This window comes from Mercenaria mercenaria, chromosome 2 (genome assembly GCF_021730395.1).
Source record: "Mercenaria mercenaria strain notata chromosome 2, MADL_Memer_1, whole genome shotgun sequence".
Lineage (NCBI taxonomy): Eukaryota > Metazoa > Mollusca > Bivalvia > Venerida > Veneridae > Mercenaria > Mercenaria mercenaria.
This window is the reverse complement of record NC_069362.1, coordinates 5044066-5070460: the sequence shown is the minus strand read 5'-3', so window position 1 is coordinate 5070460 and position 26395 is coordinate 5044066. Positions and strand designations below refer to the sequence as shown.

Below are 26395 nucleotides of genomic sequence, written 5' to 3'. Positions count from 1 at the left end.
CATGCTTAATGTTCTTTTTAATGTTTTTTTTTCCAGCAGACTTAAACCATGCCATTCAAAACCTACCATGCACACATAATCACTTGCTATTTATTTTTCCAGTATTATTTAATTGTGTTTTCAGAACAAATAGATGACCTGAAAGCTCAGACAGTTTTACTTGCTGCAGTTGGTGTATCTCATAGTGTGTGCCTGACTGGTGCTGGTGAACTCTTCAGCTGGGGAAATAATTCATGTGGTCAGTTAGGTAGAGGCCAGCCTGACCCAGAACTATGCAGAAAACCTAAGTATGCAGTTAGAATTGTGTCAGAAGAAACTCATTTGCATTTTTACGTAGAGCAAATCACTCCCTAAAGTCAGAGATGCAAGACGAGTTATTCAGGGTTCGAACCATCAAAACCTAGAAAAAATAGGGAAAATGGCTGGAACTACATGACACAAGCCTTCAATGCTTGAGAGAGCAATGTTTCTCTGTAGTTGAATTGAAATAGATGAGTTTTTGTTATAAATGAATTTATGGCAAAAAAAAGAGGAATTTGTTGTGCATGTATGTAGCATACTGTTTAATTGATATTATAACACCTATGTAAGTACTGTTAAATTGTAACATTTCAATTGCATAAAATTCTGAGGTATCCACCAAAACAGCTACTTGGTTAGGACATTTTGTAGATTTCAAGTTAACTGTTTAAGAGATAACAGAAATTGGAATATATTTTTTTTTATCTGGAGGTCACTTAGGATGAATACAATTACAATAACAGCAAGAATTAACTCCCATGTATTATAACTGTAGTTGAGGTATTATAATGTTGAATTAGTTTATCGCAAGATCTTTACTACACAGGTTAATCAAGTTTCCACATACTGTTGTCCAAGTGTGCAGTGGAAGATACCACAATATGCTTCTTACAGATGGTATGTACCCTAGGAATTACATATTCCTTTATGCATTTGAATATTTGCTATATGATGTTTTTAAATCTTATTAGTCGAGGTGTCCCATGGCTGAGTGGTTAAGTTCCCAGACTTGCCCCTCACAGATGTGGGTTTGAGCCTTGTCTGGGAGTTTAATTCTTCATGTGAGGAAACCATCCAGCTGACCAGTGGTTTTACCCAGGTGTGTGTTTGTGATTAAAAATGCGAGGCAGGGCACCTAGGGATCTTCCACCACCATCAAAAGCTGGAAAGTTGCCATTTGACCTATGACTATGTCAGTGTGACGTTAACCCCCCCCCCCCCCCCCCCCCCCCCAAAAAAAATCATTTAGAGAGAAAAACTAGAACAGCTACGCTGCTCCTTTGTATATTACTGAAATACTGTTACAATTTTACTTGCATTTATTTAATTGTTATAATAATGATTTTTGAGAATGTAGGTTGGACAATATTCAGGACGGATGTACTTTTAGCTCACCTGAGCCAAAGGCTCATGGTGAGCTTTTGTGACCACTCAATGTCCGTCCGTCCGTCAACATTTTCTAAAAAAATCTTCTTCTTGAAAACCACTGGGCAGAATTACATCAAACTTCACAGGAATGATCCTTGGGTGGTCCCCTTTCAAAATTGTTCAAAGAATTGAATTCCATGCAGAACTCTGGTTGCCTTGGCAACCAAAAGGAAAAACTTTAAAAATCTTCTTCTCAAAAACAATAAGCCCTAGAGCTTAGATATTTAGTGTGAAGCATTGCCTAGTGGACCTCTACCAAGTTTGTTCAAATCATGAACCCCGGGGTCAAAATTGACCCCGCCCCAGGGGTCACTTGATTTTACATAGAAAAATCTTAAAAAATCTTCTTCTCAAAAACCAGAAGCCCTAGAGCTTAGATATTTGACATGTAGCATTGACTAGTGGACCTCTACTAAAATTGTTCAAATCATGACCCCGGGGTCAAAATTGACCCCGCCCCAGGGGTCACTTGATTTTACATAGATTACTATAGGAAAATCTTCGAAAAAAATTTTAAAAAATAAACCAGAAGGTCTAGAGCTTAGATATTTGACATGTAACATTGTCTGGTGGACCTCTACAAAATTTGTTCAAATCACAACCCCCGGGGTCAAAATTGACCCTGCCCCAGGGGTCACTTGATTTTACATAGGAAAATCTTCAAAATTTTTCCAAAAATAAACCAGAAGGCCTAGAGCTTAGATATTTAACATGTAGCATTGCCTAATGGACCTCTACAAAACTTATTAAAATCATGACCCCAGGAGTCAAAATTGACCCCGCCCCAGGGGTCACTTGATTTTACATAGGAAAATCTTCAAAAAATTTCTTAAATTAAACCAGAAGGCCTAGATCTTAGATATTTGACATGTAGCATTGCCTAGTAGACTTCTACAAAATTTGTTCAAATCATGACCATTGGGGTCAAATTGACCCTGCCCCATGGGGTTACTTGATTGTACATAGAAAAATCTTCAAAATTTTCTTAAAATAAACCAGATGGCCTAGAGCTTAGATATTTGGCATGTAGCATTGCCTGGTGGACCTCTTCAAACTTTATTCAAATCTAGACCCCCAGGGTCAAAATTGACCCTGCCCCAGGGGTCACTTGATTTTACATAGGAAAATCTTCAAAAATTTTCTAAAAATAAACCAGAAGGCCTAGATCTTAGATATTGTAGCATTGCCTAGTAGACTTCTACTAACTTGTTCAAATCATGACCCCCGGGGTAAAATTGGCCACGCCCTAGGGGTTACTTGATTGTACATCGGAAAATCTTCCAAAAAATTTCTAAAAATCATCAGTTTGACATTTGAAACATGTAGCTCATATTCCTCAGGTGAGCGATCCAGGGTCATCATGACCCCCTTGTTCTTTTTCTATAATGAGCAGTGCAACTGGCAAATTTAAAACTGGCATCATTAATTAGTCAGCATTATGTCTTAAGATATTTCTAGTACCAAGTTGCAAATTGTTGATTTATAGGAATATGGCTGCTAATTAATAAATACCAAAATAACTGCAACATGGAAATATACCAAAACAATACATAAACTCCAGTAGGTCAGGGCTTTTCTTAGTTTTTTTTTTAACTTAAGCTAATGCTTGTGTAAACTGGTGTTGAATATCATTGCATTCAGAACTTATTATTTCATTTACCCTGTGTTATGTTAATACATATCCCAGATGATGGGCTAAAACTGCCTGAAACTAGTCTTGATTAAATAGAATTCAGTAATTAACTTTCGGTGTTTAGTTGTGTGTTCCACTTTCTTTCTTTTTGTACGGCTTGATTATACTTGTTTACTTAGTTTCTTATCATTGTTTTGTAGATGGAAGAATATTTTGTTGGGGTGACAACAAGTTTGGGCAGCTGGGATTAGGTCATACGACACATCAAGATACACCCCAGTATATAGCTAGTCTCAAAGGAATTCCTGTAGCCCAGGTTGTTTGTGGGGGCTCACATACCCTACTTCTCTCAAAGTCTGGGGCAATCTTCGGATGGGGAAGAAATTGGTAAGTTTCGGTCATGTAAATTTTGAAAAATATTGTATCCTGTCTAACTTGAGCATACATTATGGTTATTCATTTATCAACATCCTTACAAGTAGTTGTTGTTCCACTTTGGCTTCAGAAAAGTGTACCTCCGTCGGTGTCTAGGCCCTACAGTTCAACATTCTGTTTGAAAGATGTGACTTAATAAGACTAAATAGTAAACAAGATAATGCTTAAGTAGCATCAGCATGTATTATTCCACAGAAAGTGCAGTTTTAGATATTTTTTTGTATATTCTGAATTCTTTTCTCTAACTACATGTAGTACCTAAATGTAAACCTTTTTATTCACTGGCAGTAGATATTTGTAACTTTTGTTATATTTTCTCAAGCCTTTTTATACAAACAACTACAGGTACTTTCATGATAAAGCTTTTACTTAATATTTATTCCATTTAGGTAGTTTTGTATTTTGAAGATAATTAAAAAATATTGGCTGTTAAACAGGTCAGATACATGTTATGCCGTATGTAAATGGAGTTTTAGGAGACAAAATTGTATGGAGTTGATTTTAATTAAAATAAGTTGCACAAAGTTATTAGTGCTTACAATAAATAGTATGTTTCTTGTCTCTTTCAGTTTCGGTCAACTTGGCTTGAATGATGAATTGGGTAAATGTTTTAAAATTTTCTTGGAATTGAATATATAAATTACAGATGCATATTTCATATAAATAAAAACAGTACATTTTTATATGTAATCAACGTAAATGTCTGTATAGCAGTTATGCAGAGTGAATTTACATTCTGTATGCAAATTCAGTTGGAATCTGACACAGATAAAAAAAAGATAGATTTCGCATGGACAAGTAATCCTTTCTGTGTAGACTCACTTCATTTTCCTGCTGCAAATTGCACAGCATTTTGACTTTTTTGTGGGTTTCTTAGTTGAATTTTTCTGAACAAGCCAGTTAATCGAGAAAAACAATATGAAATTTGTGGTTTCTGCTTATAGATCGACAATTTCCATGTTCATGTAAATCATTGCGCAATCAGAGAGTGTGTTATATAGCATGTGGTGAGGATTACACTGCAGCTCTCACGCTAGATGGTGGACTGTTTACGTTTGGTGCAGGTACATATGGGCAGCTAGGACATGGCTCCAAAACACAAGAAATTTTACCAAAAAAAGTAACAGAACTGATGGGTTCTGATGTGGCACAGATAGCCTGCGGAAGGTTTGACATTTTTTTTGACTGAATGTTTTGACAGCCTTTTCAAGAATTGAAAAGTCAAATTGTAAAATTGGTCATTTTTATTCATTTATCAATTTATTGTCGGAGTAGGTTATCTGGTTCCGAAAGCTGAAAATCTGGGTCTTAAATTTTGACTGGATTAAGATTGGCTTTCACAGTTGCTTATGTGGTATCAGTTACAAAAATTATAAAAGGATCCTTTGGAACAGTAACAACCATCTAGGCAAAAACAATTTTTGTTTTGTTTCTCACCATTTTTCAACAGTATATCGGTTATGGCAGGCACTTAACCTCGTAAATGTTCAAGGATTCTGTACCAGCACCGACCTGTTCTCCACAAGTAACTGTCAACTTGACATGTATCAGAGTTAGAAGACAATGATTTTAGGCATCCTTTATCAAATTGTCAGAGAGAACATACGCTTTGGCTGGGTGTCAGACTCGCCACCCCGCAGTGATCTGCACTCCTTACTGAGCTAAGTGGGAGCAAAAAGATAAACTGAGTTTGATTGAGTCTGTTCAGGAGTGGTGATGAAAAGTGCAGCACCCATTATGTCACCTGATGCGGCCATTGAACAGACTCCGTGAGCCTAGATGTTCTGAAATTTCAAGAGAGGCACAAGTATGGCACAGTTTTTAGATTTGAACAAAGTTTATAGTCTTCATACGATTTTGCAAAATACTTATGTAATTGTTTAAATTGAATTCTGAGTAAAACGAAGTTATTGAAAGGTATGCCAACAGTTAGCAGTTTTTAAGAGTGTATTTACAGGCTTTGTTCACAAATCATATTATAATTTGATAATTACAGGCGGCACTGTTTAGTGTTTGTATGTGATAGTGGGAGGGTGTATGGGTTTGGCTCAGAAGCTAATGGTCAGCTGTGTACAAACAGTGCGGACGTGAAGTCACTGCCAGTGTTAATTCGTGGACCGTTTGTGGCGTTCAGTAAAACAGGTACACCAATGGACACAGGAAATGGTGCAAAATTTGTGATAAACATTATATCAGCTGGTGGCGATCACTGTTTTCTGTGGGCTGTCACACCAGAGGTAAAGATTTACTTTGCCCAGCCAAAGAAACTTACTTTATTAATAAAAAAACAGTTCTTTTTCAGATGTTAAAGACAACATAAACGCAAATTATTTGTGTTAGTTGAGATCTGACATAACCATGAAATCCACTGAAATTAGCCGTCCACAAATAATAATGATTTGACAGTAATAATAAGTATGTTAAATAAAATCATAGAACAGTTGCTTTAATGAAGTAAAATTATATAGTTTTTGTCATTCCATTTGATTACTGTTTAATATTAACAAAACTCACCAATTACATTATCCCATCAGTATATAATAATAATTATTATTTTAAATTCTTTTTATATCTGCAGTGTAACATTAATTTGTTTTTCTGTGTATCTTCTGAACAGATCAAGCTGCCTCCATTAGATCACAAAAGTTGGAGTTCAGCATTTAAAATCAAAACACTGTCTCTAGATATAATAGATAAAGTATCCAAGCTGACGTCAAGCGATGATATACCTGTAGAATTTGAAGAGTGAGTTTCGATTTGTTTGATGTATAAGTAGAATGTAGTGAAAAACATGAGTGAAAGTTCAGTTTAGGACTTTAAAGTTTAATTTCACAGTATAAGCATTTCAGTACAGCTATTTATATACTAGAAGTAATATACTGTCGTAAACCCCAGTCCCGGGGTTAAAATGTTCAACGAGGACCTAAAATGTGGTTGTTTGCAATGTTCTTAATGCTCGAGTTTTGGGGGTAAATGTTCAGGATGACCGACACCACTGGCTTAATTAATTTCAGGAAAAGCCAGATTCCTTATGAGACCACTTTCTGGGCTATTTCAGAGTTATTATATATATATAATGCCAAGTGCTGTAATAATAAGTTCAGTTATCATAACACCACTTAGATCATAAATTGGAAAAGTCAACACACTATGTAGTATTAAATGAAAACACAAGAGTAATTTCAGTTTTACAAATCTATTTTGTCTTTTCTTTTCTATATTTTTTTCTTTCTCCAGATATATTTATTTTGTACAAGTTCAAAATCACAAAAGGTAACAGAATTCAGTTTGAATGCAAGTGCACTAGAGTCATAAAAGTTCCACAAGTTTCCCAGTTAAACTTAAAATTAAAGTCTGCAAAAAATTCTACAGTTCTCAAAAATTGCCACCCACTGTTCTTGGTAATAATAAAAAGCAAAATACAGAATTGCACCCAAAATAATGGCTCCTAAAACTGTCAAATTCAGAAAAAGGTTAAGAATCAGTGCAATAGTTATCAGCCACATTTTTCTATTCACAAATTGATTAATTAATATTTAACTAATTCTAAGTCCAAATTTCTTATTTATATCCACAGAAATAATTTTACCAATTAAGCTTTCCAAAAAGATGTTGCTGCTTTAAGATCCAAAAGTGTCAAGTTAACTGACCTACATTCTGTTTCCTTATATAGACAGGGAGCCTGACTGCTGCGTTTTGATTGGCTAATAATTTTTAAAGGAATTTCAATATTTTCCCCATCTAATACAAGAATTAGAATAAGTGTCATCAAAAGCAAATAACATAAATATAATCTACAGAAAAACTACATCATAACAATATGTTTTAAATAACAGAAAACTCTGTTGAAATGATAAAATTAAGTGTCAAAGAAATTGCATAATTTGTCCCCAAAATCCAATATGGCCGCCAAAATTCCACACTCACTTCAAAGGGCCATTTTTAAAGATTACCAGAGAACAAAGCTGATAAAAAATCTATAAAATTTACTACAACTAAAAAACATCATTCTTGACATGGCAGTAAAATTTCCTTCATGAAAAGCTTCTTTAAATATTTTTAATAAATATTTCTAATTGGCCAGCTCTAGCCACCTAAGGAATTGACTAGAGAAATTGCAGACAAAAGGGCATTTCCCAAAATTGTTCTAAAACTACAGAATGTCATGTCCCTAAATTTTGCATAGACCTAAAGGCATATATTTACAACATATATAATGAGAAATGGCACCAGAAAATATAAAATATGACTTTAAGAGCATTTAATGGTTTCTGCTGATAAACTTTCTCGAAGTAGGGAGTTTTTTAGGTATATTTTTGGGAATAACTCGACCAATATTTACTCAATAAGGGTCAAACTTTCAGCAAAGCTCTGTCATAATGTATTCTTTAATGTACGGTAAAAGAACATGGTAACTAAAACTATTTATTCAGATATTTACAAAAATCAGAATAATTCACGGCCAAAACCGAGGTTTACCACAATACTATATGTTGTGTTTCATGAAAGATGGATGTATGGATGTACAGACAGGCAGACACAGGCAGGCAGGCATATGATTGATCGAATAATTTATTGCTTGGCATATGCAATTAAAATACAAGTTGTCCAATGTAAATTGGAATACTGTTTTACTTTCGAAAATGTATGTTAAAGATAAAGATTTCTCTTGTTCTGTATAAATGATTGTTTGTACTTTCAGGGAAGTCACTAGAATATTTTCTTCTTCATCCTGTTTAAACTCATCCTTCTTACTGAAGTAAGTATTGCTCTCATTTTCCCAAGAGATTTATTATTAGGTATTTAGCAAATATTGATTGCAAACTGCCATTACATTAGTGTCTACACAATTCCACATGGAGAACATCTCCTATTGGATACAAACCCGCCTGCTTAGCTTAATAGGGAGAGTGCAGATCTACGGATCTTGGGGTCGTGAGTTCTCTCTGACTATTTGACAGAAGACATTGGTTCCTTTTTGGAACACCAAACATTTCCACATGCAGAATGTTTCCTTTAAATAAATATATTCACCTAACCGTTATTTGTTTGGTTTTAAGACACAGATAGTCTGAACATTTAGAGGCATTTTAACTACTTTATGTAGGATGTAGACCCAAGCTACCCCCAAGCTACCCCTGTAGGGAAATTCAAACTTTATTCAAAGGTTGAAGACCTTCAGGTGTTCCTCCTGGAATTACGTAAGAAACTTTTGGGTGCCTTAGTAGAACAGCTAACAGTTAAAATGTCAGTTGGATATCTTTTTATAAGCTTTTGAAAAGAGTTGCAAGGCTAGAAGAGCAGTAACTTATTCTAAGTTATGGCAACCACATTTACATAAAGGAAATGATTCCTATCTGTCATATAATGTAAACTACACAAGCTAATGTTTTTAATACTATATGTCAGAGATTGGTGTTAATGTATCTGCAGGGGTAATGAGCACTATGGTAGTAGTAGCAAGAAACATGGAGTAGATATGGAGTTAGTTAGAGCACAGTTTGAAAAAATGAGCGAAACATCAAATGTTGTCATCATTCAGAAGGTAGGCTTTTAGATAAGTTTTAAATGATGGTTTGAAATTTGTTTGCATTGATTTTGATGTAGAAAAGAAGCTATTAAAGATACAAGGGATTTCGGAATTAGAATTGGGATTTAATCACATTGTCAAATGAGCTGCGCCATGAGAAAACCAACATAGTGGCTTTGCGACCAGCATAGATCCAGACCAGCCTGCGCATCCGCGCAGTCTGGTCAGGATCCATGCTGTTCGCTTTCAAAGCCTTTTGCAATTAGAGAAACAGTTAACGAACAGCATGGATCCTGACCAGACTGCTCAGATGTGCAGGCTGGTCTGGATCCATGCTGGTCGCAAAGCCACTATGTTGGTTTTCTCATGGCATGGCTCAAATGCTTTATGAATAAAACAGATGAATTCACTTCTTAAGATATTTAAATTATTTGAGAATCCAGTATTCTGATCAATATGTTTTAAAAATACAAATTACAAGAAAGCAAAAATTAATGCTGATTTTGTTATTTGACACATTTACTTGTCTGAAACATAAACACATTTTAGTTTGAGCCATTATCAATATTTCATAATACACCACGTTTTGACCTCAGGATATTACCTAATGTAGCCATATTTGCAATTTAAGGTTAACAGCAGTTTTTAAGAATGGCATTATCAGTGTTTAAAAGTAAACTAGATTTTGACTACCAAAGTGTAATACATTACAATTTTGTTTTCCTCAGATATTGCAAAGTTTAGGTAGCTGCTTGTATCCCAGTCTTCCAAAGTCCCCACCCGATGTTGAAGCCTTACGTTTATACCTCATACTGCCTTATCTCCATATGTTTGAACAACCAAAGTACTACAGCACTCTGATAGAGCCACTCGGCAAGTCCATAATCAGTCTCGAGAAACCAGCTTCCAGAGTTCTTGGTAAGCATCTATTTCAGTGTGTGTAATACTTCGGGATCTTTTAATATTTACTAGCATAAAATTTTTTGGTTTCCTCCAGAAGGCTAGTCTGTAGGGACAGAATTCATGGATTAAATTCTATGTTTTAGATATATCAGGTGATTGTATTAACAGAATGAGACAGTCATGAAACCCACAAATAGTAGCCCCAAAGAATGATAAGTATGTGTATATCAAAGGCTTTGATTTACAGTATCTTTAACCCTTATCATGCTGGACACGATTGATTCTGCCTTTGCAACCAGTGTAGATCATGATCAGCCTGCACATCCATGCAGTCTGATCATTATCTGCTCTGTTCATCATTCAGTCGGTACATTTTTGGTAAGCACCTGTTTTAAGGTATTGGACCCGTAATAGAGTACCTCCTTTTTGAAGAGTATTCAATTCCTACCATAAACCTACTTTGACTGCAATTTTCAGGGGGGCATAGGTTCAAGCCCCAGTGGGACCAAAATTTTTTTTCCCATATTTTCCTTTTTTTCTGGTAAGTTTTTACTTCTTTCAAGACTTATTATGGATGTATTGTACCAAAGTGGAAAATTTCATTTTATAAGCGATTTCTTGCTGTTCAAAGTGAATTTACCTCTGAATCAGGAGGGGTAGAGTTAGACACCTTTAAAAATACTGAGTTACATGCGGTAAAAGTTCTCTATTTTGCCTTCATTCTTTAGATTACATATTGTGGAAGAAATGCAGGTAGGTTTTACTTCTGCCCCAAGGTTATTTTTGAATGAAGTGAGCAAAATTCAAAACAGACCCACAGGATGTGACCTGAATTTTTCAATGTTGGAGTTAGAATTCTGTCTCATTAAATCTGTTTACTTGAGGCACCCTAGAAAAAACGTTATTTACAGTTTTATTTTGTGTTTTATAATTGTTTAACAATAGTTTGATGTTTCTTTTACCAAAATTAATGCTTAATGAATTCTCTGCAAGTGTTTGAGATAGTGGCCATCACATTGAAATTTGTCTCTACTTCAGCTTGAGGAAATACCATAAATTATACAAATACAAAAAATGGCACATTAAAAGTTGTTTAATTTTTTGCAACACAGTGCGAAACATGGTCAACTTTAAGAATATAACAAGCAAATGCCATTTTTTAAACATTACCGTTAGGGGTCCAATACCTTAACAGTTAATGGTACTGTCCAAATTGAAAAGATGGTAAGGGTTAAAATAAATTAATCTTGACAAAACTGCTTTTAGAAGCATTGATACAATTCAGTTGGAACATTGATCTGATAGGGCTTCTTTTTGTCGTATTGTGTAATTTTTGATGTGATTCCAGTTAAAAATTATGTAGCTTAAAATGTTCAATTCTCTCTGGTTGCAGATTATTTTGAATGAATGATTTTACAAATTATTTCACAAGGGATTTATCTTATTATGGATTAAGTTATTTGATGAGAGGGTGTTGCTGTTACTTACTGCCCCTAAGTTTTTACTTATGTATAACATCAGAAACAAAATTCCTCTTTTCTTTTCAGATTTGTGGTGGGGGAGCTTTACATCTCCATTTTTTCTCAGGGTTGTGTATGTGAGTATTGTTTTTATGATCAAAACTTATCTTTTTTTTATATTGTTTTAATATTTAGTCTTTGTTAGACTGAAATATATATTTTTGTTTTTCCCAAACATTTATTTACTCATAGTCCCATAAAGTCCCCTATAAATTCAACACCTGTGGAGACTATTTAAAAACCCTCCTTGGGACTAGATTGATGTTAACAGAGTTTGATTGATGTTCTTACCTTTCACTGAGTTCTAAATTTGATTTCTTAAGTGATGAAAAGAGTCCTCTGTGGACAAGTGGTTATTGTACTTGCCCTGCACTGCTATTTATCAAAACTTGACATTGGGCATAGAATTCTCATGATGGCCTGGTGGTCTAATGGTAACGCGCTTGACTGTCAATCCAGAGGTCTGGGGTTCGAATTCTTGTCCAGGCACTAGAAATTTCTTAGATGCTCTTGTGTGTCTCCCACTTAACTAAGAAGCCAGTACTGGTTCTTTCCAGGAAAGACAGCTTCGCGTGTATCAGTGCTATACACCAGGCATGTTAAAGAACCAGACTGTCCATTCGCAAAGAGCTAGGCTAAGTTAGCCGGATGGGCTTGTATCAAAAAGGATTTCTCTCTGTCTGTTCTGGGGGCTTTGTCTCAATCTGTCCCTCAGGTCATATCTTCACTAGTCTGTACTAGTAGAGGATGAATTTGGCACCCTTAGTGGTTGCCTTTGTGCTATATAATGTGCCTTTGAATGTGTTTATCATAAAAAGGGTGCTATATAAATTTGATATAATATCTGGTATAATATATGATAGAACATATTTCTCCCCAGATACTTATCCATGCCAGAAAAACACCTGTTACTTGCATCAGTTATGTTATGGTAGTCAGAGCTAGATATCAAAGAGTTTTAAAACAGATTACGTAGCTGCCTTCAAAGAATGTGTTGCTGCAAGCCTCAGACAGATACCACTAGATTCAGCAGACTACTATAGTCATTACTGATCAATTTAAACATTTACATTTTAAAACATGTAAATAAAAATCACATTTTTTGGTTCTTTTTAAAGAATAGTCTCTGCACAGGCTTGATTTGGAACGTTTACAATTGCCATAATGTTATTTTATATATTTTCGCAGGTTTTCAAAGAAACTGTGATATATATTCTTCAATTGCCAGATCCACAACAACTCAAAGAGGTATATAATGCTTTATGTTTGTGTTGGTTAAAATTATGTCATTGGATTCTAGTTAATTTTCTAAAACTAAACTATGCTAAGGCATTCAAATGATCTAGGGCAAATGCACAGAATGGCATTGCATTACAAGTACAAATGTTTATACACCATAACTTAAATTTCTGAGAGAAACATTTAGTGGTTTCAAGCAATATTAATGTTAAAGGGAACGTGCAACATCTGAAAACATTTGTTATAAGAAAGAGCTTGGTAAAACATTAAAACGAGGAAAAACCAGAATACAACCACAATATTGCAGCCATTTGAATACTATACATGTAATGAAATGTTAGCCATTTTACAAAATTTTAGCCATTTTTATACGCCTGTCTCTGAAGGAGCGGGGCATATTATGTTAGCACCCGTGGCGGGCAGCAGGCGGGCAGCGGTGTCCAAAGCATGTCCGCTCTCTTAAGTCGAACAGTTTTCATCCGATCTACACCATACATGCTGACAATGTTTGTGGGCATAATATCTCGGCGAAGTTTATACTTGAAAAAACTGCAAATTTAGCCTTGTCTGCTCTCAAGTCGAACAGTTTTTATCCGCTTTTCACCAAACTTGCTGACAATGTTTGTGGGCATAATACAGGCCTCCTAGTGAAACCTTTAAAAACCTTTAATTTCAGAGCAAACCTTTAAAACCTTTAAATCTTCTGAAAAAAACCTTTAAAATGGCCAAATAGCCTGTAATTTTCACTCAAAACCTATATTTTTGTTCAGACTGCTTGCCGTGCCAGTTTAAAGCAAGTAATGGTTATACTACTGTATTTCTTCCCCCCTTTTAAGTGTTGTTATTAGGATACTGCTTGTGTATCTTTCATCTTGAGTTTTTCAGAATGCTGTTGTGTTCACCAGACCACATACATGTAGATGTTTTTAGTAAATACCTATATATATTATTTGTTTTCAATGAGAATTCCGACAAAAATAGCCTTTATTTACTCTTTATTTTTTAATATTTTACACTAAAAGGCCTTTATTTCCATAGATTGGAGCCTTTATAAAAACCTTTATTTTTGTTCAGGCCTGCTAGGAGGCCTGCATAATATCTCAGCTAAATTCGATAACCACCCAAATCGCCTTGTTTTAGCTTCATAGAGTAAGTAGGAAAACAGAATAGAGTCTGTGAAGTGAATTCCTCAGCAAGAAGAAGTTGCAGGTAGTTGCTATGCTACTTATAATCATATTTGATTAATTTGTGAAGGGAGTTACTATACATGTAATTATGAATACACAAACACCAATATAAAGTGTGAAATATACTATCAAAATTACCATTGTTTACATTGGTAGATGGAGACACGGTATCAGGCCTTGTTTATATCACTAGAAGTGCTGAAGAAACTGAACATAGTGAATGAACAAAATGGCCAGATTATTCCATACAATAAGTTCTATATCAACGACTTGAAAGACAAGGTCAATCTGAAAGGTGATTATGTCAATTGGGTACAAACGCAGAATCAAGCAAAATATACTACAGGGGTAAGTTATATTGTTTTTTTGTCTATTTAGGTTTTATTTCCAGTAGAACCTTAATATATACAACCAAATAAAAAAGCCTAATAAAGTCACTTTCTGTTACAGTATTCAAAACTTTAGAAGGGAAGATCTTACAGGTTGTAGAACTTGCTTCACAATTGACCTAAAATAAATTAGTATAGACTAAGGTTTTTGTATGTTTTCCTCAGATCAATAACTTTGCTGTTTTGCCACCTTAGTATGGAATGATTAATTCTACAGGTAACCGGGAAACTTTCTTTGATTTTATAATGCACTGATATTTATATTCCTAGCTAAAAATAACTTGATGTAGAATCACTATCCCCTCACTGATGTTGGTTTGAAACAGCTTATGATGTAGAATTCTGCATGTGAGGAAGCTTCCAGCTGTCTTGGAATGTTGGTGGTTCTATCAGGGTGCCTACTCATGCCTATAACAATGCCCAAAGGGTCACTTGGATTCTTCCTCCACCATCTAAAGCTGAAAAAGTCACCAAATGACCTAAAATTTGTTGGTGTGACATTAATCCTAACCAAACCAAACAAACACACAAAAAAGTGATGATAATAATTTGTCATGGAGGAGATGTTAACTGTAACTTTGCTAGAGTTTCAAATCTCGTTTCTTTGACAGCCTGTGATATTACATTTGTTATATGATCTTTTCTACTGCTCCACGTAGGGACATTGGCAGTAGTTTTTAATATAATGGTTAAAGGTCTGTTGGCTGTATGTGGACCTCCTTGATAATTGAGATAGTAATGAAGAAAAAAAGTGTCCTAAACATTTCAGTTTAAACTCTAATACTTTCTGTTGTTTCAGCAAAGACTACTATTCTGTAACTATCCATTCACCTTTGATGCTGCTGCCAAAAGTTTACTTCTTCAAACAGATGCCTTATTACAAATGCAGGTAAATGTTGCCATAATAAAGTTTCCCTTTGAACTGTGAAGTGGGTAATTTCTTGTTTATTATTATTACAAATTTTCATAGGCAATTATCCATGATTGGTAGATACATTTGAAAATGGATTTTTTTTCTAACATGGCCATAATTCACAGAGTGAATATATGTTCATAGTACACTTTACAATCAACAAAATAGTCATGTGTCAAATCATGGCAATGTATAATGAGTTTTGTTTCAGAATCACTAGAAATGCATTAATGTATGTTTTGTATATTGTACAAATTTGTCAATGTATTTTAGTTGGCATTAATGTTAAATTGTTTGTTTTTATTTCAGTCAGCAATAGAAGAAGTCCAGCGTAGAAATTTTCAGAGTTTATTTCTCCCAATAGACCCTGTGAACCCTTGTTTGGTGTTTTATGTGTCACGGACAAACATTGTACATGATACCCTTCGACAGTTGATGAACCTGGGCAGTGCAGATCTCAAGAAACCATTAAAGGTTTGTGTACTAATGGCTTGACAGAAATGGATATTTTGAAGTAATTTGATATTTATCAGATTGATAGGTTTTTGTTGACAGAAGTAAAAAACAACATACCATTGCTTATAACTGACTTGGGGTCCTCTGTGGCCGACTAGTTGAGGCGGTTCAGGCAGTTCATAGTGAATCACTTGTCCCTCACTGCAGTGGATTTGAGACCGTTTTGAGTAACCAGTCCAGCTGGCTTAGGGAAGGTCAGTTGTTCTACCTAGGTAGCCAGGTGTGCTGGAAATAATGTCCATTGAAGCTAGAGTAGCTATATCACTGATGTCAGTGAACCAGTAATAGCAATCTTATAGGACTTTCTGTAGGGAGAAAGGCAAATCTTGTTAAAAAAACTGACAAAACTTAATATCCTGTACTAATTATGATCATGGTATGCATTTACAATGAAAAAAATGATATGTCTTGATGATGATGATGATGATGGCTATGGCAGTGATAATCATGGTGAATTTGGTGACCTTTTTGATGAAAGTGGTGATGATTATGATGATGATAATGGTGATGATTATGATAATGGTGATTTGGTATATGGTTAAGTACATGTAAGCTATACTAAGCAGGTTACATTTTCTGGTGATGAGGAGACAATAGATGCCGGAGGGGTGAAAAAGGTTTGTTAACGTCTTGAATTTTTTTGTCACATCTATCCATTGCAGCTATTTCATTTATAGCAGAAAGTTTGTTTCACAGGTGATAATTAAAATTTGAATACTATCTGTCCTTATTTGGAAAGGAACTTCCTTATATAAATTTAAAGGTAGAGAGTTTTTTACAATTTTAAATGTTAAAAATGTTCTTTGAAACAAAGCATTAAAAACATGTGATTTTTTTTTCTTTTAACTGAACTCTCTAAGCAAGCTTTCTGCTATTGACATGTTTTTGAAACTAGATTCTGCCAGTGCTTTAATATCTCCCTGCGTTCTTCTCAGCAGATTCAGTCACTGTATGGAATAATTTTGTCAGTATTATTTTTTGGAATTACTAACTTTTTATGTTTACAGACAACATTTAATTTTAAGTTCTTGACTATCTATCTTCAGGTAATATCAAACCCTTCATGGGGACATTTTACCTCCGTTTTTGAGGAATTGGGGAAGAAGTCATTTGGAGAGGAAAGTCGCATTGTAATGACTTTAAAAAAAAGGAAAAAATATACCAGAATAAGAGCAATATTTTTGATAAATGTTACACCCCCAGAAGAAAAAAGACTGATATAAATTTATAGTCATGCTATTTCCCAGAGGTTTTGTGTGCATCTGTCAAACTGTAGCTCAGTAACAACTGTATATGCTAGATTGAAACTTCACACAATGCTTCCCACCCATCAAGCATATATATATATATATATATATATATATATATATATATATATATATATATATATATATATATATAAGTTATGGCCCTTTTTCAAACAAGAAATTTCAATTTTGCTTTCAACTAATTATCAAACTATATCTCAGTAACAACGACATATATTAAAATGAAACTTCACACAAGACATATGTCTTATCCAGCATTTATTCATAATCAAGGTAGAGAACTCTTGGTAAAAATTAAATAAAATTACGGCTGTTATTTAAGTGTGTAAATTTGGTTCATTTTTGCGTGCAAGTTGTTATCATTGCCATAATCAAATTTTGATTTGTACGAAGCTGTAATAGAATAACTCAGATATTAAGTGTTTTGAAGGTTATAGCCATTGTTCGAATTAGAAGCTGTCAGATAGTCAAGGGCACTGTCTTATGGACAGCCCTAGTGGTTCAAAAAGTTCATTTTTGATGCACAACATTCCTGTAGGCCTATCAAAATTTTTACAGTGTCCACACAGTGACTGTTCTGCAAACTTTATGCTAATAAAATGATGCTTAGCCATCAGTCAAGGTTTCAAGTGTCAATTAACAATTTTGTAAGGTGTGTTATGGTGGTTTATTTCAGGTGGTTTTTCATGGGGAGGAAGCACAGGATGAGGGTGGTGTTAGAAAGGTTTGACTCTTGTTTGTTTTTTAGACCTATTTTATGACAGTCCAGGAGGATATTTTGCAATAGTGAATATACAATGAAACACCACTGACTCTAGCGTTAGTGGGTAGAACACCAGGGATCTACAACAGTTAGTTGGTTTGGACCATTTTCAACCTACCTTCACACAAAATGATTGTTGTGAGCCTTTAGGATCATTGAATGTCTGTTTGTCCATCCACCATCCTCAGTTTCTCCTAAACACAAAGTCCATTTCAACCATAGGAATGTACCGACATCAGTGCAAAGTTCTGGTTGCCATGGCAACCAAAAACAAAGGTGAAATTTAAAAAATCATCCCCAAAGACACATCTGCCCTGAATTTTCTCAAAATTGAATACTCTGATAATCTTCTCTGAAATCACTGACTGTGAAAAAAAAAAGTGACAGGACTGGTTTTCTAAACAATATCACACACATGTTCATTGAGGGAGGTATCCAATTCCATCAGATGATTTGCTGCCTGAAAAATCAAAGCATTAGTAAAGGGGCATTAATCTTGTCCAAAACCGCAAGGCGTAGAGCCTTGATACTCGACATGTGACATTATCTAATGGTCCTCTACCAAGATTGTTCAAATCATGCCCCTTGGGTGAATAGAGGCCCTGCCTTGGGGTGGGGGGGGGGGGCTTAAGTTTTTTCATAGACTTATATAAAAAAAATTTTCAAATTATGCCCTTGGGGTGGAAAGAGGCCCTGCCCTGGGGGTCCCAAATTTAATATAGTCTTATATAGGGAAAAAAAATAAAATCTTCTTGTCTGAAAGTTTATGGCCTAGGCCTTTGATATTTGGTATGTAGCATTGCCTAGTGGATCTCTAGCAAGATAACCCGCCTGCTTAGCTCAGTAGGTAGAGCGTTGGTCTTCAGGTCGCAGGTCGTGAGTTTGATCCTTGGGCGGGGCGTATGTTCTCCGTGACTATTTGATAAACAACATTGTGTCTGAAATCATTAGTCTTCCACCTCTTATTCATGTGGAGAAGTTGGCAGTTACTTGGTGAACAGGTTTGTACTGGTACAGAATCCAGGAACACTGGTTAGGTTAACTGCCCGCCGTTACATGACTGAAATACTGTTGAAAAACTGCGTTAAACCCAAAACAAACAAACAAACTCTAGCAAGATTGTTCAAAATATGCCCCTGAGGTGAAAGGAGGCCCACCCTTGGGGTCACTTGTTATATGAGTTATGTAGGAATAAATACTTCAAAAATTATCAGATCATATTTCCTTGACTATTTAATTATAATTACCTAATGACCCTAAGTGATTAGGAATCACTTGACTATGACCTTGACCTACTGACCTACTTTCTTTTTTTTAAGATACAGCCTTGAAATTTGGATGACATGTACAGTTTGCACACCAATCTTAAAACTGACTTTCAGTGACCATGAATTTGACCTACTGACCTACTTTTTAATATTTTTGCATCAGTTTGCCATTTGAAACATGTGGCTCTTATTACTCAGGTGAGCGATTCAGGGTCATCATGACCCTCTTGTTCTGTAACTGTCATTAAATTTAAAAATATCTTACCCGAAAATAATTGTTTAATTAGCAGTATTGATAATTTTTTGTTGTTGGAATTTTATAAAACTTGCATCAATTGAAAGATAATAAAATTGAAAGATAATAAAGGAGATATAAAAAATCTTCTAGTAGGACAACCTGTTAGAAAACCTTGTATCCTATGTTCAGCTGAGCTAGTGTAGCAGGTTGATATTTACACTACTATTCATGTGTTGTACAGTTAAAGTTAAGGCTATTATTATATATTGCGGATTGCATGTTTACTTATTTTTAAGTATTGATATACTCTAGTAGACTTATCACTATTTCCTTCTATACCTAGCTTAGCTAAAAAATCTGCCAACTTGTTCATCTGCACCATTTTTTAGCTCTGAAATTTCTCAGCTCTATACCTGTAATACTTGGATTAGAAATCTGTCAACTAGTCATGGTTGATTTATGAAAGTTTTACATTTGCTTTGTGACTCATTTCATTAGAAGTATCCAGTTTAAATGCATACAAATGTTTGTCTAATTAAAATGCAAGTAACAGCTAATGAGTGAAAAGAATATAAGAAAATTACTAGAAAAGCTCAAGTTTATGCACATGTAATGATAAATCCTTTGAGCACCGCTGTACGAAAAACCAACATTAGCTTTGCTACCAGTACGGATCAAGGTCAGGCAGCACATTCGTGCAGTCTGATCTGGATCCGTACTTAGTTGCATACAAGAGCTGAAATTGGAAAAAAGAGTATGGTTGCAGAGCCCTGATGTCAGGTTCTCTCACAGTGGCGCTCATTTATTCTCAGTCAAAGTGATATCTAGTTACAGTCTGTATAAAAAATAAAATACTTTTACAATTCTTACAGACATTAACATCATGTCATTATTCTATTGTATTTATTCTGTTCCAGTCGCAGTATATTGATGTACTTGTACATTTGATCATTGAATTCATGATTAGAAACTATATGTTATGATAAATATGCTAAAGTAAAGTTTAAATTAATTAACCTGAACAAATGTTTGACTTAAGCTTGTACAAGATTACAAAATAACCTTTTGCCTGCTGGCGGCAATTGATTTTGCCTTTGCAGCCAGTGCAGACCAAAATTAGCCTGCACGTCCGTGCACTAATGTTGGTCTGCACTGTTTGCTATTCAGTCAGTAAATTTTTAGTAAACACCCCTTCGATATAATTAGTGGTGCTGCCCATATTGAATAATGGACCACTCCATTTTAGAAATTTAGCAGGGTAAAGGTTAACTTTTAAGATTTTACAATTTGACTGTGATTGACCAGAATGCAACTGTTTCAGGAATTCTTTATGTTACTGCTGAGGGAGCTGCTGGATCCAAAATACGGGATGTTCAAGTTTTATGAGGAATCCAGAATGCAATGGTTCTCTCCACTTGTAAGTGAACTTGATATTTTTTAGCTCACCTAAAACAGATGTTCAGGATGAGCTATTGTGATGATGCTGTGTCTGTCGCCTGTTGTCTAGCATAATTTTAACACAGTTCCTGGTGAGTTATTAGCATAGGTGGATGACATTTGTCCATTGTCCGTCTTCCTTACCTTGCTGAAAAATCTTCTCTTCTTTCTGAAACTACTGGTCAGAATTACACCAAACTTGGTCTGTAGCATCCAGGCATTGACCTCTCTCAAATTTGTTCATAGGGTTAGGCTTGGCTTCTTTTAGGGGTTGACAGAATTAAAAATAGAAGAAAAAAAAATGAACAACTTCCTCTCTTGACTGCTTGACAGATCATCACAAAACTTGGTCTTGAGCATCCTTAAGGTGGAATGCGCCCCAAATTTTTTTTGCCGAATTTCATCCTGAAATTTGTACTGTACAAAATTCAGTATATATGCGATTGAGTTCCGATTTTATTTTGTCGCCATATTGTTTTTCGTTATTATGTCAGAAACATGGCCCCTGACGTCACTTTTCATGCAATGCCCAGTTCCGAGTGCTCTCAGCATTTTTCCTTTCCTGCGCTCTGAATGTCATATAAAAAATACAAAATGGTTGTCTTTTTGCATAAAGAAAATGCTACTCAATGGTACAAAATTCAGCGAAATAAGATTGACACTTTAGACGTCAGAGAGGACACATACTGTGAAACAACATACCAAAGTTATACGTAGTTTTATTGAGCCGATTTTAAACAAACTGGATTGTAAGGCAAAATTTGTAGCAAAACTTGATGTGAGTTTTTCCGTTCTGTGTGTGTGTGTTCGGGTTTAAGGTCTTTTTCAACAATTTTTCAGTCATATAAACGACGGTGTCTACTTGTAGCAGTGAGAACAATGCCAAACTTTATAGTGCTGCCTCACTGGAATATCACACCGTAGACACTTGGCATTATACCCCACCCAGTCACATTATACTGACACTGGGCTGACCAGTCCTAGCACTATCCTCTTAATGCTGAGCGCCAAGCGAGGAAGCTACTAGTACCATTTTTTACGTCTTTGGTAAGATCCCCGGCCGCATTATACCAAATACTAACTGAATAGCAAACATTTTAGACATCAATCTCCACATCTTGTTCATGCCAGATTACAAGTTGAGAGAAGAGTCGGTTCTATCCAAATAATGCTGAGCAACTGATGGTGTCATTTTTTCATATCCTTGGTAAACAACTGGCGATCAAAGTCGCGACTTTCCGGACAAGAAAGACGGAAACGGATAGACAAAGAGACAGAGACAGTGATGTCACAGTTAGGCAGAGTAGCTAGTTCAGCGGAGAGACTTTATTCCTGAAAGATAGATCTTTAGATGACGTTAAAGTATTGTAGCTGGTCCGATGCAGAGAACTTATTCTTGAGACAATGTCTTTTTAGCTCATCTGATTTTTTGAAAAAAAAAAAGATGTTATTGTCATCACTTGATCGGTGTCGGCGTTGCCTGGTTAAGTTTTATGTTTAGGTCAGCTTTTCTCCTAAACTGTCAAAGGTATTGCTTTGAAACTTTCAACACTTGTTCACCATCAATAGCTGACCCTGTACAGCAAGAAACATAACTCCATCCTGCTTTTTTCAAGAATTATTGCACCTTTTGGACTTAGAAAATCAGATTTCTTGGTTAAGTTTTATATTTAGGTCAGCTTTTCTCATAAACTATCAAAGCTATTGGTTTAAAACTTGCAACACTTGTTCACCATCATAAGCTGATCATGTACAGCAAGAAACATAACTCTGTCCTGCTTTTTGCAAGAATTATGGCCCCTTTTGGACTTAGAAAATATCAGATTTATTGGTTAAGTTTTATGTTTAGGTAAACTTTTCTCCTAAACTATCAAAGTTATTGCTTTGAAACTTGCAACAGTTGTTCACCATCATAAGCTGACTCTGTACATCAAGAAACATAACTCCATCCTGCTTTTTGCAAGAATTATGGCCCTTTTTGGACTTAGAAAATCTTGGGTAGGACATTTTTTTCTAATACAGTTGACATTGTGCTTGGGACCACCTCTATTAAGCGTTTTTTGTATTAAACGACCAGTCAAAATCCCTCCCGAACGTTTTCAGTACACTTTTTTATTAAACAACTAGTGACCACATTAATGTAGTCCCGACAGGTAAAATATTTGACAAAAGTATCTGTTAAGCAACCAGGTACCAAAATTCTACCGGGCAATTTCATCTGTGTAATTAGCGAGTACGTTTTGCACGTGACTGAATGCAATTAACCTCTGTTTAAGTCGAACTGACAAACAATCTAGCCATAATTATGTCTCCCCCAGGAGACATATTGTTTTTGCCCTGTCCGTCCGTCCGTCCGTACGTCACACTTCATTTCCGAGCAATAACTGGAGAACCATTTGACCTAGAACCTTCAAACTTCATAGGGTTGTAGGGCTGCTGGAGTAGACGACCCCTATTGTTTTTGGGGTCACTCAGTCAAAGGTCAAGGTCACAGGGGCCTGAACATTGAAAACCATTTCCGATCAATAACTAGAGAACCACTTGACCCAGAGTGTTGAAACTTCATAGGATGATTGGTCATGAAGAGTAGATAACCCCTATTGATTTTGGGGTCACTCCGTCAAAGGTCAAGGTCACAGGGGCCTGAACATTGAAAACCATTTCCGATCAATAACTAGAGAACCACTTGACCCAGAATGTTGAAACTTCATAAGATGATTGGTCATGAAGAGTACATGACCCCTATTGATTTTGGGATCACTCCATCAAAGGTCAAGGTCACAGGGGCCTGAACATTGAAAACCATTTCCGATCAATAACTAGAGAACCACTTGACCCAGAATGTTGAAACTTCATAGGATGATTGGTCATGAAGAGTAGATGACCCCTATTGATTTTGGGGTCACTCAGTCAAAGATCAAGGTCACAGGGGCCTGAACATTGAAAACCATTTCCGATCAATAACTAGAGAACCACTTGACCCAGAATGTTGAAACTTCATAGGATGATTGGTCATGAAGAGTACATGACCCCTATTGATTTTGGGGTCACTCTTTCAAAGGTCAAGGTCACAGGGGCCTGAACATTGAAAACCATTTCCGGTCAATAACTTGAGAACCACTTGACCCAGAATGTTGAAACTTAATAGGATGATTGGTCATGCAGAGTAGATGACCCCTATTGATTTTGGGGTCACTCTTTCAAAGGTCAAGGTCACAGGGGCCTGAACATTGAAAACCATTTCCGGTCAGTAACTTGAGAACCACTTGACCCAGAATGTTGAAACTTAATAGGATGATTGGTCATGCAGAGTAGATGACCCCTAACGATTTAAGGGTCACTCTGTGAAAGGTATAGGTCACAGGGGCCTGAACATTGAAAACCATTTCCGGTCAGTAACTTGAGAACCACTTGACCCAGAATGATGAAACTTCATAGGATGATTGGTCATGCAAAGTAGATGACCCCTAACGATTTTAGGGTCACTCTGTTAAAGGTCAAGGCCACAGGGGCCTGAACATGGAAAACCATTTCCAATCAATAACTTGAGAACCTCTCGACCCAGAATGTTGAAACTTAATAGGATGATTGTTCATGCAGAGTAAATGACCCCTATTGTTTTTGGGGTCATTCCGTTAAAGGTCAAGGTCACAGGGGCCTGAACATTGATAACCAGTTCCGATCAATAACTTGAGAACCACTTGACCCAGAATGTTGAAACTTCATAGGATGATTGAACATGCAGAGTAGATGACCCCTATTGATTTTGGGGTCAGTCTATTAAAGGTCAAGGTCACAGTGGCCTGTTCATGTAAAATCATTTTTTGGAAATAACTTGAGAACCACTTGACCTACAATGTTGAAACTTAATAGGATGATTGGACATGCAGAGTAGATGACCCCTATTTATTTTGAGGTCACTTGATCAAAGGTCAAGGTCACAGGAGCCTGAACAGTGACTTGAGAACCACTAGGCCAAGAGTGTTGAAATTTAGCGGGATGACTGGACATGCCAAGTAGATGATCCCTATTGCAGCTAACCATCAGTGTCTCTTTGACTTTCGCTCCTGACCCCTATTGACTTCTTGCCTATAGGACTTTGCATTGGGGGAGACATGCGCTTTTTTACAAAAGCATTTTCTAGTTTTCATGGTTTGTGGACTTGCAAAAGTGTTCACGATGTTAAAACAGATTTTTTAACCATACATGTATGTTCATAATAAATACAGTTTAATACATTTAGAGTTAAAATAACTTTTCTTTTCATCTGACTGAAATTCATTACGAGACCATTCCATTAAGAGACCACATCTTAGCAGTCCCTTGGATGGTCTCTTAATACAATGTTGACTGTATACAAAAAAAAGTCAGATGAGCATCAGCACCCGCAAGGCGGTGCTCTTGTTATTACAGTTAAGCACAGCTACTGATCCGATGCAAAGAATTTATTTCTTGGCAGGAACCTTTTAATCAAGTGCAGTAACAAACTCTTAATAAAGTAATAAATACTAGAAAACATGTTATAAAACCTTCACCAGTTGCAGCTTTCAGATTTACGGAGTACAGAGATTTATTTCATCAATTCATTCATTTACCGTTAATACATGCAGCTCCGCATATTATTAAGATTATTTTTGTTGAATAAAACACGATTTAGCATGTCATTTCTTAATGGGGTAGGGGTAAAATATCGTCAAATATTGAAAAATAAAAGTCAGTGACCACTAAATGTTTATGTGTCTACTTCACGTACACTTACTGTGAAACAACATACCAAAGTATGCGTTTTTTTTATTGAGCCGATTTTTTAGCTCCACTATTCGGAGAATACGGGTGCTATACTACTCGCCCCTGCGTCGGTGTCGGCGTGACCCTTCTTGGTTAAAGTTTTTCGGCAACCTTTGTTTTTCTGTCATATCTTTGTTACTATTGCTTATATCTTACTGTAACTTCACATAAACATTGTCCAGTATACAAACAATATATGTGTAGGGGCTGAGCCCATTATACCCAAGGTCAAGGTCACCAAGCTGTTATACTTGGGTTATTTTTAAGGTTAAAGTTTTTCGGCAACCTTTGTTTTTCTGTCATATCTTTGTTAATATTGCTTATATCTTACTGTAACTTCACATAAACATTGTCCAGTATACGAACAAAGTATGTACAGGGACTGGGCCCATTTTATCTAAGGTCAAGGTCACCAAGGTCTTATACTTAGGTTATTTTTGAGGTTAAAGTTTTTCGGCAACCTTTGTTTTTCTGTCATAACTTTGTTACTTTTGCTTATACCTTACTGTAAGTTCTTGTAAACATTGTCCAGCATACAAACATAGTATATGCAGGGGCTGGGCCCATTATACCCAAGGTCAAGGTCACCAAGGAGTTATACTTTGAATTATTTTCATGTTAAATTTTTTTTCGAAAGCTTTATTAATAGATATATCTCTGGTACTTTAAAAGATAATGACTTGAAATTAAAAATATTTGTTTATAATCATCATCTGCATGTGTGGTTACATACCCCATAACTCTAATTGTATTTTTGACAGAATTATGCCCATTTTGTTCTTATATATTTTTTGCAATCTTTGCTTTCAGGATATTACTTTAATGATATGAGATAACAACTTGAAACTTAAAATGTTTCTTTATCTCCATCATCTGCATGTGTGATAACAATCCCCATAACTCTGATTTGTATTTTTGA

At 35.6% G+C, this 26395-nt stretch overlaps 1 protein-coding gene across 4 annotated transcripts in view; it reads left to right on the top strand.

Moving 5' to 3' along the window:
* Window positions 1-26395, top strand: part of LOC128550214 (probable E3 ubiquitin-protein ligase HERC4) — a 61350-nt gene that overhangs the window by 21178 nt on the left and 13777 nt on the right. For 2 of the 4 annotated variants that reach the window (XM_053528758.1, XM_053528752.1), the window contains exons 4-20: window positions 125-287; window positions 848-918; window positions 3283-3469; window positions 4087-4118; window positions 4462-4684; window positions 5514-5754; window positions 6135-6262; window positions 8220-8276; window positions 8951-9062; window positions 9776-9965; window positions 11498-11547; window positions 12659-12718; window positions 14053-14244; window positions 15085-15174; window positions 15508-15672; window positions 16281-16331; window positions 20573-20668. In XM_053528758.1, the coding sequence (XP_053384733.1) occupies window positions 125-287; window positions 848-918; window positions 3283-3469; window positions 4087-4118; window positions 4462-4684; window positions 5514-5754; window positions 6135-6262; window positions 8220-8276; window positions 8951-9062; window positions 9776-9965; window positions 11498-11547; window positions 12659-12718; window positions 14053-14244; window positions 15085-15174; window positions 15508-15672; window positions 16281-16331; window positions 20573-20668 (2108 nt within the window). Of the gene's footprint in view, window positions 1-124; window positions 288-847; window positions 919-3282; window positions 3470-4086; window positions 4119-4461; window positions 4685-5513; window positions 5755-6134; window positions 6263-8219; window positions 8277-8950; window positions 9063-9775; window positions 9966-11497; window positions 11548-12658; window positions 12719-14052; window positions 14245-15084; window positions 15175-15507; window positions 15673-16280; window positions 16332-17658; window positions 17707-20572; window positions 20669-26395 lie in introns of all 4 variants that reach the window. The other 2 variants (XM_053528762.1, XM_053528771.1) reach the window with 2 other exon arrangements.